Source organism: Magallana gigas, chromosome 4 (assembly GCF_963853765.1).
Source record: "Magallana gigas chromosome 4, xbMagGiga1.1, whole genome shotgun sequence".
NCBI classification, from domain to species: Eukaryota; Metazoa; Mollusca; class Bivalvia; order Ostreida; family Ostreidae; genus Magallana; species Magallana gigas.
This window is the reverse complement of record NC_088856.1, coordinates 54,029,958-54,045,511: the sequence shown is the minus strand read 5'-3', so window position 1 is coordinate 54,045,511 and position 15,554 is coordinate 54,029,958. Positions and strand designations below refer to the sequence as shown.

The 15,554-nt window shown below is 36.1% G+C and overlaps 1 protein-coding gene across 4 annotated transcripts in view; it reads left to right on the top strand.

The window, feature by feature from the left end:
* The window catches only part of LOC105323822 (mucin-4), a 69,834-nt gene that overhangs the window by 37,972 nt on the left and 16,308 nt on the right, over positions 1-15,554 (top strand). For all 4 annotated transcript variants that reach the window (XM_066082999.1, XM_066082998.1, XM_066082997.1 and 1 more), the window contains 14 exons: positions 4,447-4,727; positions 4,971-5,214; positions 5,768-5,893; positions 6,579-6,707; positions 6,964-7,092; positions 7,340-7,462; positions 7,708-7,845; positions 8,047-8,175; positions 8,380-8,508; positions 11,258-11,386; positions 12,162-12,287; positions 12,721-12,852; positions 13,667-13,786; positions 15,136-15,273. In XM_066082999.1, coding sequence (XP_065939071.1) covers positions 4,447-4,727; positions 4,971-5,214; positions 5,768-5,893; positions 6,579-6,707; positions 6,964-7,092; positions 7,340-7,462; positions 7,708-7,845; positions 8,047-8,175; positions 8,380-8,508; positions 11,258-11,386; positions 12,162-12,287; positions 12,721-12,852; positions 13,667-13,786; positions 15,136-15,273 — 2,073 coding nt within the window. The remainder of the gene's footprint in view (positions 1-4,446; positions 4,728-4,970; positions 5,215-5,767; positions 5,894-6,578; positions 6,708-6,963; positions 7,093-7,339; positions 7,463-7,707; positions 7,846-8,046; positions 8,176-8,379; positions 8,509-11,257; positions 11,387-12,161; positions 12,288-12,720; positions 12,853-13,666; positions 13,787-15,135; positions 15,274-15,554) is intronic.

The following is a 15,554-nucleotide window of genomic DNA, read 5'->3' as shown; positions in this document are numbered from 1 at the left end:
ATTTTGTGCAGAGTTTTCCATAGGCAGGACATTGTCTCGGTTCGTGTACGCCACCACAGTTTCGGCATGGATATTTTGATTTTTCAGATGTTCCCCTGTTGAATTTTCCAGAGTTTCCGTGAGCATACTGAGAAGGGGTTTGTGTTTGCTTGGTAGCTACAGCATTTATTGAATTATCTTCACCATTCATTGTTTTCAACTGTGCCTTTGATATTTCCTGAGTTCTTGCAAAATTAATTGCCTTCTCAAGTGTCAAATCTGAACCCTCGTCGATACACTTAGCCCTGACTTTGTGGTCTTTAGTTCCAAACACAATGGCGTCTCTTATCATGTCATCCGCATCTTTGTATTCACAGTCTTTCACTAATAACTTAAGTTCTGTCAAATACTCCTCAAAAGTGTCCGAATCTTTTTGAACCCTGCTTAGAAACTTTTATTGGGAATAGATTTTGTTTGATTTGGGTTTGACGTGTTTCTCAAAGTTCGTATACAGTACGTCTAGTTTCTTGCTATCTTCCTCCGAGAGATCCCATGTAGAGTAAATGTCCCTACCTTTGTCTCCTATCCAGATCATCACGTAGTTGCATTTCTGGGCTTCCGATGCTTTTATAAGGGGGCCTGCAAACCAAAACTGGCAATGTTGTTTGAATGACTTCCACTGTGTAACTAGGTCGGGTGCATTCCAGTCCATCTTCGGGCTAGCTCCTGCTATTCCTTCCATTTTTCGTCTTTAAAAGGTGGCAGCGGTATGTTAACAATTTTTAAGATTGTATTTTTCTGCCGATGGCCTCTAATGATGGGCGAATTTTGTAGATTTATTCTGACACCATGTTGAATACAATGGAGGCAGCCATGTTAGTTTCTAATTTATTGACATACAGTACAGCTCACGAGTATCCCGACAAAAACACCGGCCACCGTGTTTAAAAGTCCACGCTGAGCGTGGAAGTGTCGGTACCTTTGATCTATTGTTCTCTGTTACGGCCTCGAAACAAGAAAAAATACGGTGCGACACGGTGCAACGCGATGCTACATGGACAGTTACACGGTGTAACACGCGGTATTTACCTGTGAAAAATGGAGGATTTAAGAATAAAACCTATAAAAAAAAAATAATTATTTATTTACGTTAGAGAATTAAAGAAAAAAACCAAGAAATTTAAAATAAATAAATAAAATCTTCAGGCAAGCAATAATTTAGATCTATGCGATTGTTACGGTTGATTTCTTTTGATATAAAGAACAAAAAAATCGCCCACATATTTAAAAGCGTGATCATTCAAAACACTAACAATTTCTTCTCCTTTTTAAAATTGAAATATACAGTTCAATAAGTTTATGTTTCAGTCCATTTGTAAACGTAGTAGTGATTGTAGTAGTTTGGCAGTTTCAATAGCGCGTAGAATCGTAACGGTGATCTTTTCTCGCTTATACTCAATTTAACGATATCAAATCTAAAGGGCTGTTGAAAACAATTGTACTTTCTCAAAATAATATAATTATACAGCTTTATACATGTATTTAGTTCATTTTCAAATTTTCTTTCTATTATACCTATGTGTGATGTACTTGTACATGTAATACCGGTACATATTCATAGCGTGTAGAATCAGTGGATCGGTACTAGATAATTTTTTATTTCATCTATATCAAGCCACTTTTATTTAGACATCATTTGTGTTCCAAGAAACTATTGCAATAATTACTGTTTGGTTGTTTAATAATCGTCATAAGAGAGAGAGAGAGAGAGAGAGAGAGAGAGAGAGAGAGAGAGAGAGAGAGAGAGAGAGAGAGAGAATATGGGTTAGGCTTAACTTTAAGTACATTTAAGTTGTAATTCACTTAAATATGATAGTTTTAATAGTTTCCATTTATATTGAACCCCCTTTTCCCTAAATTGCACATTGTGATAGAATTCATGCAGTCAGAGTCCACGTGCTACTCCTTTCAATCAAATCAGCCCACGAGCTACACCACGTGCTCCTTCCATGATAAGGAAATAATGTCGTTGTATTGTTCTTCAAGTCCGAAGAATAGAAAAATGTTTAACAATGAAGTAATTAGTGTTTGAATTGTTTTGATTCTTTATTCTTATACTGCATGTACGAGTGTTGAAATACTGCGTTGTTTAATAAACTCTCTCTCTCTCTCTCTCTCTCTCTCTCTCTCTCTCTCTGAGTGTATGTCACTGTGTGAAAACAATTTTGAATTATTAGAGTTTTATTTGTATGAATTTAATTCATTTATTTTAGGCTCATGGTTTCAATAACGATTTCAACATAATGGCAAAAAGTTTGTACAGTACACGGTGTAATAAAGATTTATCGGTGAAAATTTCGACGCTATTTCACATCACACATATTACATTGAAAATAAACTAAATATGGCTGTGTTTGTTCTAAATACTTGCAAAAAGGCATTATCTCATTCATCTATTTAACAGTTTCATTTAATCAGGTTTTTTTTCGTACATCAATGTACCCGGTAAATGATTTTTTATCGCAGGTTAATACTTTGTGAAATTCCCGCATGTAGACTTGCTGAATTGTCCCACGGATCCACGCGCCGATAGTCTTACAATCATGTACATGTACATGCAGTTGTTTGTGTACATATCTACAGACAGTTCTTTTGTTTTTTAGAGATTAAGAAAAACCATGAAACTAACAAAGTAGAATTAAGATATATTCAGACTATACACACGACCGGTTGTGATGAGTTACCTAACAGGTGTCCGTGGAAAGGTGTGAATAACGGCATCCCGTGTACACCTGTTTAAGCGTCCAAGTATACAGAGTTAATTGTAAAATACAATGATTGCTAAAAACAAAGAAAGACAATAACACCTGTTGTGTATAGAACCCAAGATGAAAGACAATGCTGTGTCTCTGATCAGCTTCCGTACACGTGTATCGTACGAGTGATTTTTTGTTCATGTTAAATCACGACGCTATTACCAGCTATACGGAAAATAAAGTTGAAAGTTATTTTATGAAACGCGTGTATTTGTTTTTTTATTTCAATGTTTGAATTTAATTTGCCAAGAGTTTGTTCATGTATTTATCTATAATTTATCATTTAAGAGTGATTTTTTAAAAATTTATTGCTACATAAATAGCTGAGTATATTCGAGTCACCGGTATTATGTATTTAAAAAAAAACATGATCTGAAATGTTTTCATTTCTCTTTTTTTTTTTGGGGGGGGGGGGGTGTTTAAAGTTAAACTGTAAATTAATTGATAAATCAAAAGGTGTTCTATTTTCGGGTGTTTTCAGATAACAGAAAATAAGACGGTAAGCTCCCGACATTTTGATCGGATCGTCAGTTACATCACATCTGTTAAGAAAAAAAAAACATGAATAAAATTGATTTGAGTTTTGATAATATATCAATTGATTGATAAATATGTTTGGTAAATTTATTTGAATTTATTTAAGAAAAAAATGAATTAAAAGGTACACATTTACGTCGAGTTTTCAGATCACAAAAAATTAACTTCACGTTAAAAGCCCCGACAATTTTCTGGGTCCGCGTACCTTAAATCGACATTTTTTTTTAATTTGAAAAGGTTTTTTATATTTCAACCCTTGTTTAGCCATAATTTTTGTATTTGTAAACATACGCTATTTTTATCATGGTCTCAGGTAACGATATCCACGGAGTGACACTGTGGCCACGGAGTTACTCGGGCGGCCACGGTGCGACACGGTGCTTTTTCTTGAATTTTCCAATATACATACACGGTGTCACACCGTGTACACGGTGTGACACAGACCGTTTTTCACCGTGTTTTTTCCACGGTGGGTGTCGGGATACTCGTGAGCTGTACTGTACACATAAAAGACAAAACCAAAGACGGATAACTTCAGGATTTCAAATAGAAAACAATTGAGTATGTGACAGGGGGTTTACAAAAAATAAAGAAGTAAAGATGAAAGCTATTTCAAATGAGTTCAAACTCAACATAATTTAATTCTTTATAGATTTATTCAATATATCAGTTTTACATCAATTACAACAAACAGAAATAACATCAACAAAATATAAAATAAGACTATATGTAAGCAGATTCTCTCAATTGATTTTACAAAATTTTGGAAAATTCTATAGTTTACGTATGAGTTGAGACTTTCAAAAAGAAAAGCATAGAGTACAGTAGATGCCTTTACATAGTTCAATATATTGTAATTTGTTTCTCCTGAGGAATGTACCCGATATTACAATTTATAGTAATACATCCTGTATGCTACAATTGAAATGAGGGTATTCAAATGGTACTGTTTTTCTATTTTGTTCATTAAAATGATTTAACATTTAAAGTTTTATCAGGTCATAATCAAGACGTTGATTTACCGGAATTCTGGGGTTTGCAAATGTCCTGAATTAACCCTAACCCTAACCCTAATATTTGTAAGATATGATATTAAGAATTTTTTAAATTTCAGCGAACTACCCACCGGAAATCGCCAATGGGAATGTGACTATAGAGGTGTCGGTTGGGGCGACATACTCACTACATCTAACGGCTACCGACAAAAACGCCGGGGACATCATCTTCTTCCTGATAAACGATGACGCCCCTTCCGGTCTCCTTGTCACCAACGACACTCACAATTTAACATGGACAAACATCGCTGACCTTGAGACGGCCAAGATCCAGGTCACTGTGTCAGACGGGAAGGCGCAGTCTCTATGGACGCCCAAGATTGAATATTGTAAATGCCAGGTGAGTAGATTTAATGATTTACTTCACTATTATAACTAATATTTAAATCAAGGCCTATGTTTTAGAAAACTACTTATTGACAAGCACTCTGTTATATTTTGTAAGGCGATGTGACTTGTACCTGTATCATGTATTCAAGTAACATTTCTAGTATTACCGCACCTTAACCATGCACTCTTTAGTTGAGTTGTATTTCAGTCGTTGTAGGTGATGAGTGTTTCATTGTTTAATATATCTTTGTAGAACGGCGGGGGCTGTGACTTCAGTGTGAGTAGCAGTGACCAGTTCCTGCTGGTCCCCTGCGTCTGTGTGACCGGATATACTGGGCCATTTTGTGAGAGGGACGAGGATGGGTGCGCCGACAACCCGTGCTGGCCCGGGGTGGACTGCACGGACGTCCTGGCACGTGATCTCAGCACCACCCCCGCGGGCTTCAAGTGCGGATCGTGTCCGACTCATTTAGAGGGGGATGGGATCTCCTGTACAGGTAATTAATGAAAAAAGTTATATTATTTACTGGTATGTTGAATAAAGAATCAAAAGTTGACACCTACAGTACAGTTCATAACCAACTTAACACCAGACTAAACCCCAACTAAACCCCGCGTTTATTTTTGGGGTTTACTTGGAGTTTACTCTAGGTTAACTTTTCGAAAATTTGGGTCCACTCGGGGTTTACTTTGGGTTTACTCTGGGTCCACTCTAGAAAGTCCGAAGTCAACCCAGAAAGTAAACCCAGGGTTTAGTTGGGGTTTACTTTCTGTTAGGTTGGGTCTGATCGGTACTGTAACAACAAAAGAAGGAAGCATCTCTCTCCATCCCAGTAAAGTTGTTTACCCTGCATTATTCTAACCAATTTAGAAAATGACCTTACATGTACTCTGAGCTGACCTTCTTGTTATTCAAATCATTTATATAACGTCATCTTTTGTTAATCCAAGTCCAGTAAATCGCAAATCAACCCGTCTGGTTAGTTACCAGTAGCTGTCCAGTATGCTACAATTCTATGATCTTTAAGTTTACTTACTTTCTCTTTAAAGACAAGGACGAGTGTGTTAAGAACTCTCCCCCTCCATGTTCTCATAACTGCACCAACATAGAATTCGGATTTACTTGTTCTTGTGCCGAGGGATACGTGCTGGGGGCGGACGGCAAAACGTGCACAGGTAAATACAAAACTACAAGGTAAAATAGAACTGCTGGTAAAACAGAATCAAAGATGAATACAGAACCACGGGTAAATACAGAACCATGGGTAAACACAGAACCACGGGTAAATGCAGAACCAGGGGTAAATACAGAACCAGGGGTAAATACAGAACCACGGGTAAATACAGAACCAGGGGTAAATACAGAACCACGGGTAAATACAGAACCACAGGTAAATACAGAACCACGGGTAAATACAGAACCAGGGGTTATTTAAAATACAGAACAGCAGGTAAATACAGAACCACGGGTAAATACAGTACCAGGGGTAAATACAGAACCATGGGTAAATACAGAACCAGGGGTATATACAGAACCACGGGTAATACAGTACCACGGGTAAATACAGAACCACGGGTAAATACAGTACCAGGGGTATATACAGAACCACGGGTAAATACAGTACCAGGGGTAAATACAGAACCAAAATTAACTGTTGTATACGCTCTTAAAACGCTTGATAGCGGGATCTCTACCTTAGTGTAATTAATGTAACATCACATTGCAAACTCAAAGTATTTAAAATGTTACAAAGAAAAAGATGACCATGTGATGTTTAGATACATCAAATGTAAACTTACACTGACTAACTGACATGCTATACATTCTACGATTTCAACGGTTCTTGTCGACTAATTACAGATAAAGACGAGTGTACAACTAACGCAGACAAGTGTAATGACGTCACGACCACCTGTCTGAACAGCGTGGGGGGATACTCTTGTCCCTGCAAGACCGGCTACCAACGGGAGACCACTTACACCTGTACAGGTGGGTATCTGACAGAGACCATGAAATATATATCAAACAAAGCTTAACCAATCCGAATGCAGTAGGGACGTAATTTCGTGAATTTTCGTATACATACAAGAGGAATATGACATTATAGCTCTAATTTATTAATTCGTGGGGGATGTTAATTCGTGGAAGAGAGGTACCCACGAATTCCACGAAAATTGAGCCACCACGAAATCTAATGATTCCACAGTATATTGGTCCTAACTGACTGTCTGTTGTTAATTTGCAGATGTTGACGAATGTACCAACTCCTCTAATCCATGTCCAGCCAATTCTCGCTGCCAAAACTCGGTCGGAAGTTATGATTGTGTTTGTAACTATGGTTACAGCAAAAATACGCAATCAAACACGTGTGAGGGTAAGCTTAATTAAGAAATCAAACGATGTTGATTCAGGCTTAAGTTTGTTTATTAAATGCAAAATGTGTGTCATAATTTCGGGGGGGGGGGGGGGGGGTTCTGGTTGTTTTAATGAATTTTGAATCCCCATAAAAGACATTTTCAGGGTAAAGATATTTGTATAATTCATTGCATCAAAGGGGGCTCATGACGTGTTATGGGGTATATCATTATAGTTGCATAAAAGTAACCTTTTCTGTATCACAGAAATAAATGAGTGCGCTGGTACCAACAACTGTGCCCAGAGATGCGTGGACGGGATCGGAACGTATACATGTGCTTGCAATACTGGATACAAATTGAACACAACAGACCTTGTCAGCTGCCTACGTAAGTGTGACCAATCAACAGAAAGAACCAGATAATCTCATCTTACTAAGTTACTGTAGTCAGTTAATTTACAGTACGCAGTTCCTTACGATTTACAGCTCGAAATACTTTTATTTTTAAAATCCAGAAATGGATTAATTGCCAGCATGCAATATCTTATATTTACAGATGAAAAAATTTTTTTATTCTTTACTTAGATGCTGAAATTAGTCAATTTTGAAAAGCAATTATATGTATTTTTACAGCGGAAAATGAATGCTCAACCGAGGAGAAGAATACTTGCGATGGCGGAAGTGAAACTGCGTCATGCGCAGTGTCTAATGGTCAGGTGTATTGTGGTTGTCCGTCTGGTTACGCCTTAAACGCCTCAAAATACTGTATAGGTGGGCTTAGTTGATATAACTTGTGATCATGATTATCAATTCCGTTGTATCATGTGATACATGTATATTAACTATTTCTTGTTCAAATCATGCTAGTAAAAAGGCATTTGAATTGGTTCATAGATTGTTTTAAACACTGCGCACAACAGGTGAATGTGTCAAATTTTGCTTATAATTTGCATATTTCTTTTTTTATTGTAGACATTGATGAGTGTGCTACTAACGTGGACACTTGTGTAGACTCTAGCAGCACGTGTGTTAACACTCCTGGGGCGTTCCGATGTGACTGTAAGACCGGATTTAACAAACTCAGCGATTTTATCTGTGCAGGTAAGACAGAAATGTCAGATTATTATATTGTTTTGATTGAAAACATAAAAGTATGACCCCCCCTGATTAATATATCATTTAACAATAAAATAGAAATTGTCAGCCAATATATTCATTAAAACTCTCTCAATTCATTTTGAAATAGGTTTTACCAAACTGGGTTAATGTTGATTTCAATTTAATTTTATTTGATGCCTTTTTTAGACAAAGATGAATGCACATTAAATACAGACACCTGTGTGGCACCTGCCACGTGTCAGAATAATGATGGCAGCTTCACATGTTCTTGTCCCGTGGGGTACACTAAAGGGAGTGATGGCAACAGCTGCACAGGTAAACATTGATTGCAGGTATACTGTGAACGCACCCATTACATTCCAGTAATACAGTACACCAAAGATAATACTGTAACTACAAGATTACAGTAGTGCTATAATCTAAATATATCTGTATAATTATAACTGGAAATTCCTGTAATACTGTAAACCAAAGATTCCTCTAAAAATGTAAACCATAGATTTTAGAAATATTGGAAACAAAGATTCCTGTAACAGTGATACCAAAGATTCCTATAACACTGGAAACCAAAGATCCCTGTTGTCCTGTAAACAAAGATCCCTGTTATACTAAATCCAAAGATTTCTGTATTGTTGTAAGCCTAAGATGTCAGTTATACTGTAAACCTAAGATCTCTGTAATATTGTAAACCAAAGGTCCCGGTTATATTGTAAACCTTAGATTCCTATAATGCTGTTAATCAAAGATTTCTGTTATACTGTAATCCAAAGATTCACGTATTGTTGTAAACCAAAGATTTCAGTTATACTGTAAACCAAAGATTCATGTAAAATTATTCACTAAAATTCATGTAATATAGAAAACCAAAGATTCCTCTAATACTGTAAACCATAGATTTTAGATATATTGTACATCAAAGATAACTGCAATATTGTAAACTTAGCATTTTACTAATACTGTAACCTGAACATTCTAGAAAGATTGTAAACCAAAGATTCCTGTAATACTGTAAACCATATATTTTAGATAGATTCTTGCAATGTGTAAAGCAAAGATTACTGCAATATTGTAAACTTAACATTTTACTAATACTGTAACCTGAACATTCTAGAAAAATTGTAAACCAAAGATTCCTGTAATACTGTAAACCATATATTTTAGATAGATTCTTGCAATGTGTAAAGCAAAGATTACTGCAATATTGTAAACTCAACATTTTACTAATACTGTAACCTGAACATTCTAGAAAAATTGTAAACCAAAGATTCCTGTAATACTGTAAACCATATATTTTAGATAGATTCTTGCAATGTGTAAAGCAAAGATTACTGCAATATTGTAAACTTAACATTTTACTAATACTGTAACCTGAACATTCTAGAAAAATTGTAAACCAAAGATTCCTGTAATAATGTACACCATGGATTAAAGTCAAAACCCAAGCAAAGATCCTAGTACAACTCTAAAATAAACTTTATTTGCGCGCTATAAACTTTGCAGGATATTTATATTTTAGAGCCCCTTATTGTCTAACGATATTATATAATTCTTTTTAAGATATTAAATGTAGACTTTTTATCACAAAAGCTATTTTTCAGTAGTCAACAGCAACTATAGTCTTTGCAAATAAAAAAAGGTAATAGTTATTCTAATTGCTAATCTGCATGTTAAATTTTCTTGAAGACATTGCATATAGTATATTGTTGTGGGAATGTACGGTATTCTTACTTTAAACCAACTTCTTTTCTTTTTTATTCTTATTCTAATTAGGGCCCCGCAAGGATTTGCGGGTGCCCTATAGTAATCACTCTGTCCGTCCGTCCTTCTGTCCGTCCGTCCGTCTGTCACTCTTCCGTCCACAAATTTCCTGTTTTTTTCTAATAACTTTTTTTATGGTTGCCCAATCAAGTTCAAATTTGGTATGGTAGTTCAGTAGGCAGAAATACATATTTTGATGCTAAGTTTGGTTCTCTATGTCTTCTGGTTTGGAGCTGGGGTGGTGGGGTAGATTCCTAACTATGCATAAGAAGAATGGGCAAAGAGAGATAACTGCTGAGAATGAATGGGCAAAGAGAGGAGATAACTGCTGAGAATGTTACCATTGTATACATGGAAGGCTGTGCAATATTTGTCCTTTGGGATTAATTAACCTTCCACAGGAAGAAAATCCTAAGCTTTATCTTTATCTGTCACATTGAGATTAATTACTGCACTGCCTGTGTCTGCAAATGAACTTTGTTTTGAAGTTAAGGTCAATTTTGAATGATGTGTAGTATTGTGTACATTCTTTGAAATATGGATTTGAAATATAATATTCATATTTTTTTTGGTTAAAATACCGTACACAATGATTTATGATAGTTTTATTGAATAGAGGCAAAGCCTAGGTATCATTGCATTGGTATCAATTCTTTGTTTTTTTAACAAATTTTATTTCATCCCATGTTAACCCACTTTATCCCGTGGATATGACTCATTGGATAGTATTGTGTACATTCTTTGAAATATGGATTTGAAATATAATATTCATATTTTTTTTGGTTAAAATACCGTACACAATGATTTATAATAGTTTTATTGAATAGAGGCAAAGCCTAGGTATCATTGCATTGGTATCAATTCTTTGTTTTGCCTAGGCATAATGAAGTAAAAATAATGTAGAGTTTTATAAACAGTGTAAACATTGATTGCGGTGTATAAAATATGGGATAAATAGAATCTCATGATTTGTAGTATAATATGATTTTTATCCAACTTGTGTGTTTTATCCCCTCACTAAGGCTCAAGAAAAAAACACTTTAATTGTTGGATGAAAATCATATCCAACTACAAATCACGAGATCCTATATATTCCAGTTCTTTACATCTTCTGCCGGGCATTTATTTTTCATCATTGTTAATATAAAGAGGATGGAATTCAAAGTTTTTTTCACTTCTCTATATTAATTGTCATAGCGGGGCCCTTCCTGACTGGTCAGTTTTCTAGTTTTTAATCTTATTTTTATTCTTTTCTTATACTGAATTAACAGTATATAAATATACTTTCGTTCTCTTTTGTTTTTAGATATCGACGAGTGTGCGTCCGCGGCCACCCACAGCTGTGACAAAGAGCACGGACGTTGTACAAACACCGCCGGATCTTACACGTGCAGTTGTAACAGTGGATTTACTGGCGATGGGTATACATGTGCAGGTACGAAATATAATACTAATAATAACTAGACGCTCGTTGCAAGCAATTAAAGGTCTTCCGTTTGAGTGCACCATGAAGTAGACAATAGGGATAGTTGTTCTTTTCTATCATTTCTTAACGCTTCATCAAATTCCTTTGAACCCTCTATTAAAATTTCAATAGATATATAATTATACCTAGATTATACTTTAAAAAGTCGGTATTATTGTGATTTTTGATAAAATTAAAATAGAAATAAGTAAAATCTATGATTTCTAATATAAAATCATAAATCTTATCCCAACTAAGAAATAGGAAATATTTGGAACTCGGAGACTGAACCCGCCACTCTAACAACTGAGCTATGCGGACTCTCGCTTCAGGACTTTGTAGCCCAAAATCTCGTGAATGCGTGAATCGATTTAAAATCAAATTTCATATTCGGCCCAAAAAATGATTAAAAGATTTCTTACAAATTTTGTACTAAATAAGGTCGTTTAAAAACGGAAGCCTTTTTTAATATAAAATAATATATTTCTACCAAAAACCAATCTTATCACTCTAAAGCGCTTTCCTTGGCTTTGAATTTGGTGAATATCCAAGCAAAACTTTTGCTCCTTATAATACATTGCGTTTATATCTATTAGCTTATTGTATATGGAGAAGTATTTTTCAGGTATAATTTATTCTATTGATAAGCGCAATAAGTGGGAATTAAAATTTTATGAAATATGTTAGTAATGATATATATAAAAATTTGGTATTTACGATCATGGACTGGGTGTATGTGTTGCAGATAAGAATGAGTGTGCATCTGGAAGCACCAATCAGTGTGAACAGACGTGCATCAACAATATCGGTAGCTACACGTGCTCTTGCTTCAGGGGCTACACACTGAACGCTGACGGGAGACGATGTAACGGTGAGTCAAAAAAGAAAAATCCTGGCAGACGTACTAACCTACAAACTGACAGACTGATTAACAAACGGACAGAAAGACAGACAGACTAACATACAAGAAAACAGACGGAAAGACAAGTAGACAGACAGTAGAGGAGACACAGTGGATGTGGACTTACTACTAACTATCTGATAGATTTCAAACGGGGGAACTTGCATTAAAAGGCCTTTGTGCAGGTTAGAATACTTATGGCGAAATAAGCATTTGCAAAGATGTTTCAAAGATGTTATATATATATATATATATATATATATATATATATATATATATATATATATATATATATATATATAAAGTAATTGTTGTGTTCCAACCTGGACGAAACAAAGTAAACATATTTTGTAATGAAAACGTACTTGCATTGAGCTCTTAAAGTATAATTATTTGTCAACAGATATTAACGAATGCTCAGAATCGGCTGCAAATGGTTGCTATGACAACAATCACTGCGAAAATACAATTGGCGGATACACTTGTTCCTGTCCAACAAATTTCGAATTAAAGGGGGACGGTAAAACATGTGAATGTAAGTTTGATATAATATTATGATAGCAGTGAAATTTGATGTCTGAAATATTGTAAACTTTGTTGTCTAACAACTGATGGTCATGGAAGCCCATTGGATTTGTGCCAATGAGAAAAACATATCATCTGCTGGCCTTCACAAAATCATCTTGCGACCAGCATATTATCTTCAGGGGCTCTATAATCTGGTGACCGCCACAGAATCATCAGGGGAACTATGATCTGGTTACCACCATATAATCATTAGGGGCACTATAATCTGGCGACCGCCACATAATCATCAGGGGAACTATAATATGGTGACGCCACATAAACATCAGGGGAACTATAATATGTTGACGCCACATAAACATTAGGGGCACTATAATCTGGCGACCGCCACATTATCATCAGGGGCACTATATTATGGTGACGCCACATAAACATTAGGGGCACTATAATCTGTCGACCGCCACATTATCATCAGGGGAACTACAATATGGTGACTGCCACATAATCATTAGGGGCACTATAATATCGACCGCCACATTATCATCAGGGGAACTACAAGATGGTGACTGCCACATAATCATTAGGGGCTCTATAATCTGGTGACCGCCACATTATCATCAGGGGAACTATAATATGGTGACTGCCACATAATAATCAGGGACACAAAAATCTGGCGAATGCCACATAATCAACAGGGGCACTGATCTGGTGAACGCCACATAGTTATCGGGGGCACTGATGGGCTTATGACCTTCCTGTACTGTATATAACCCATCTATATTTTTTTATTGGTTGACGTGTAAACCTGAATGCTTTACTTGCAGCCAAATTTCAGTGTGCCAGCAACCATGGCTGCAGTCACACCTGTGGTAAGATAGGCGAAGTGGATACTTGTTCTTGTCCTGCAGGGTATGAACTTGATGGAACTAAAAAAAATTGTGTGGGTAAGTAATTACATAGAACCAACAACACAGACACTTAAAGTCTTTGGGTGGTGCTGAATCAGTCATTCAGATACTAGTAGTCTTTGGGTGGTGCCGAATCAGTCATTTAGATACTAGTAGTCTTTGGGTGGTGCTGAATCAGTCATTCAGATACTAGTATTCTTTAGGTGGTGCTGAATCAGTCATTCAGATACTAGTAGATTTTGGGTGGTGCTGAATCAGTCATTTAAATACTTGTAGTCTTTAGGTGGTGCTGAATCAGTCATTCAGATACTAGTACTCTTTTGGTTGTGCTGAATCAGCCGTTCAGATACTAGTATTCTTTGGGTGGTGCTGAATTGGTCATTTAGATACTAGTAGTTTTTGGGTGGTGCTGAATCAGTCATTTAGATACAAATAGTCTATGGGTGGTGCTGAATCAGTCATTCAGATACTAGTAGTCTTTGGGTGGTGCTGAATCAGTGATTCAGATACTAGTAGTCATTGGGTGGTGCTGAATCAGTCATTCAGATACTAGTAGTCTTTGGGTGGTGCTGAATCAGTCATTCAGATACTAGTAGATTATGGGTGGTGCTGAATCAGTCATTTAAATTCTTGTGGTCTTTAGGTGGTGCTGAATCAGTCATTCAGTTACTGGTACTCCTTGGGTTGTGCTGAATCAGTCGTTCAGATACTAGTATTCTTTGGGTGGTGCTTAATTGGTCATTTAGTTACTAGTAGTTTTTGGGTGGTGCTGAATCAGTCATTTAGATACAATTAGTCTATGGGTGGTGCTGAATCAGTCATTCAGATACTAGTAGTCTTTGGGTGGTGCTGAATCAGTCATTCAGATACTATTAGATTATGAGTGGTGCTGAATCAGTCATTTAAATTCCTGTGGTCTTTAGGTGGTGCTGAATCAGTCATTCAGATACTAGTACTCTTTGGGTTGTGCTGAATCAGTCGTTCAGAAACTAGTATTCTTTGGGTGGTGCTTAATTGGTCAGTTAGATACTAGTAGTTTTTGGGTGGTGCTGAATCAGTCATTTAGATTCAAATAGTCTATGGGTGGTGCTGAATCAGTTATTCAGATATTAGTTGTCTTTGGGTGGTGCTGAATCAGTCATTAGATACTAGTAGTTTTAGGTGGTGCTGAATCAGTCATTCAGATACAAGTAGTCTATGGGTGGTGCTGAATCAGTTATCAGATATTAGTAATCTTTGGGTGGCCATATGTTATCTTATGAAATAACCAAAAAAGAACCGTTTTTGATGTAATAATTAGCAAACCATTTAGTTACCTGAGGCAGAACCAGTAAAGAAGTATATGTTGAAGAGAGAATGTATATATCTGACGTTTTCTCTTCCAGACATTGATGAATGCAGCAGTGACGCACTACACCGCTGTCTGGCTGCTAACAATGTGTCGTGTAGTAATACAGTGGGGTCCTATGTCTGTAACTGTGTCAGCAGCCAGTACGTTAAATCCCAGGACATCGTCTGTGTGGGTGAGTGGTTGTCATAGCGATAATATCCCAGCACAAAGTCCAAAGTACACAAAAGATGGGATGATTTGTTAAACGATTCATTTTGAAAAAAACTTACTAAGTTTTTTTTATATCAAATAGGTATATGTTGTTAAAGGCATTGTCTAAAATACATGTAGATGGTTTGTTTTGTTAAATGAATTTTTGAAAAGATATGGGGTTTTGATATTGTACAGAAATGTTGCATCAAATAAGGTTTCGAAATGTTTATATCATAGTTATGAGAAATATTCACGGAGGAA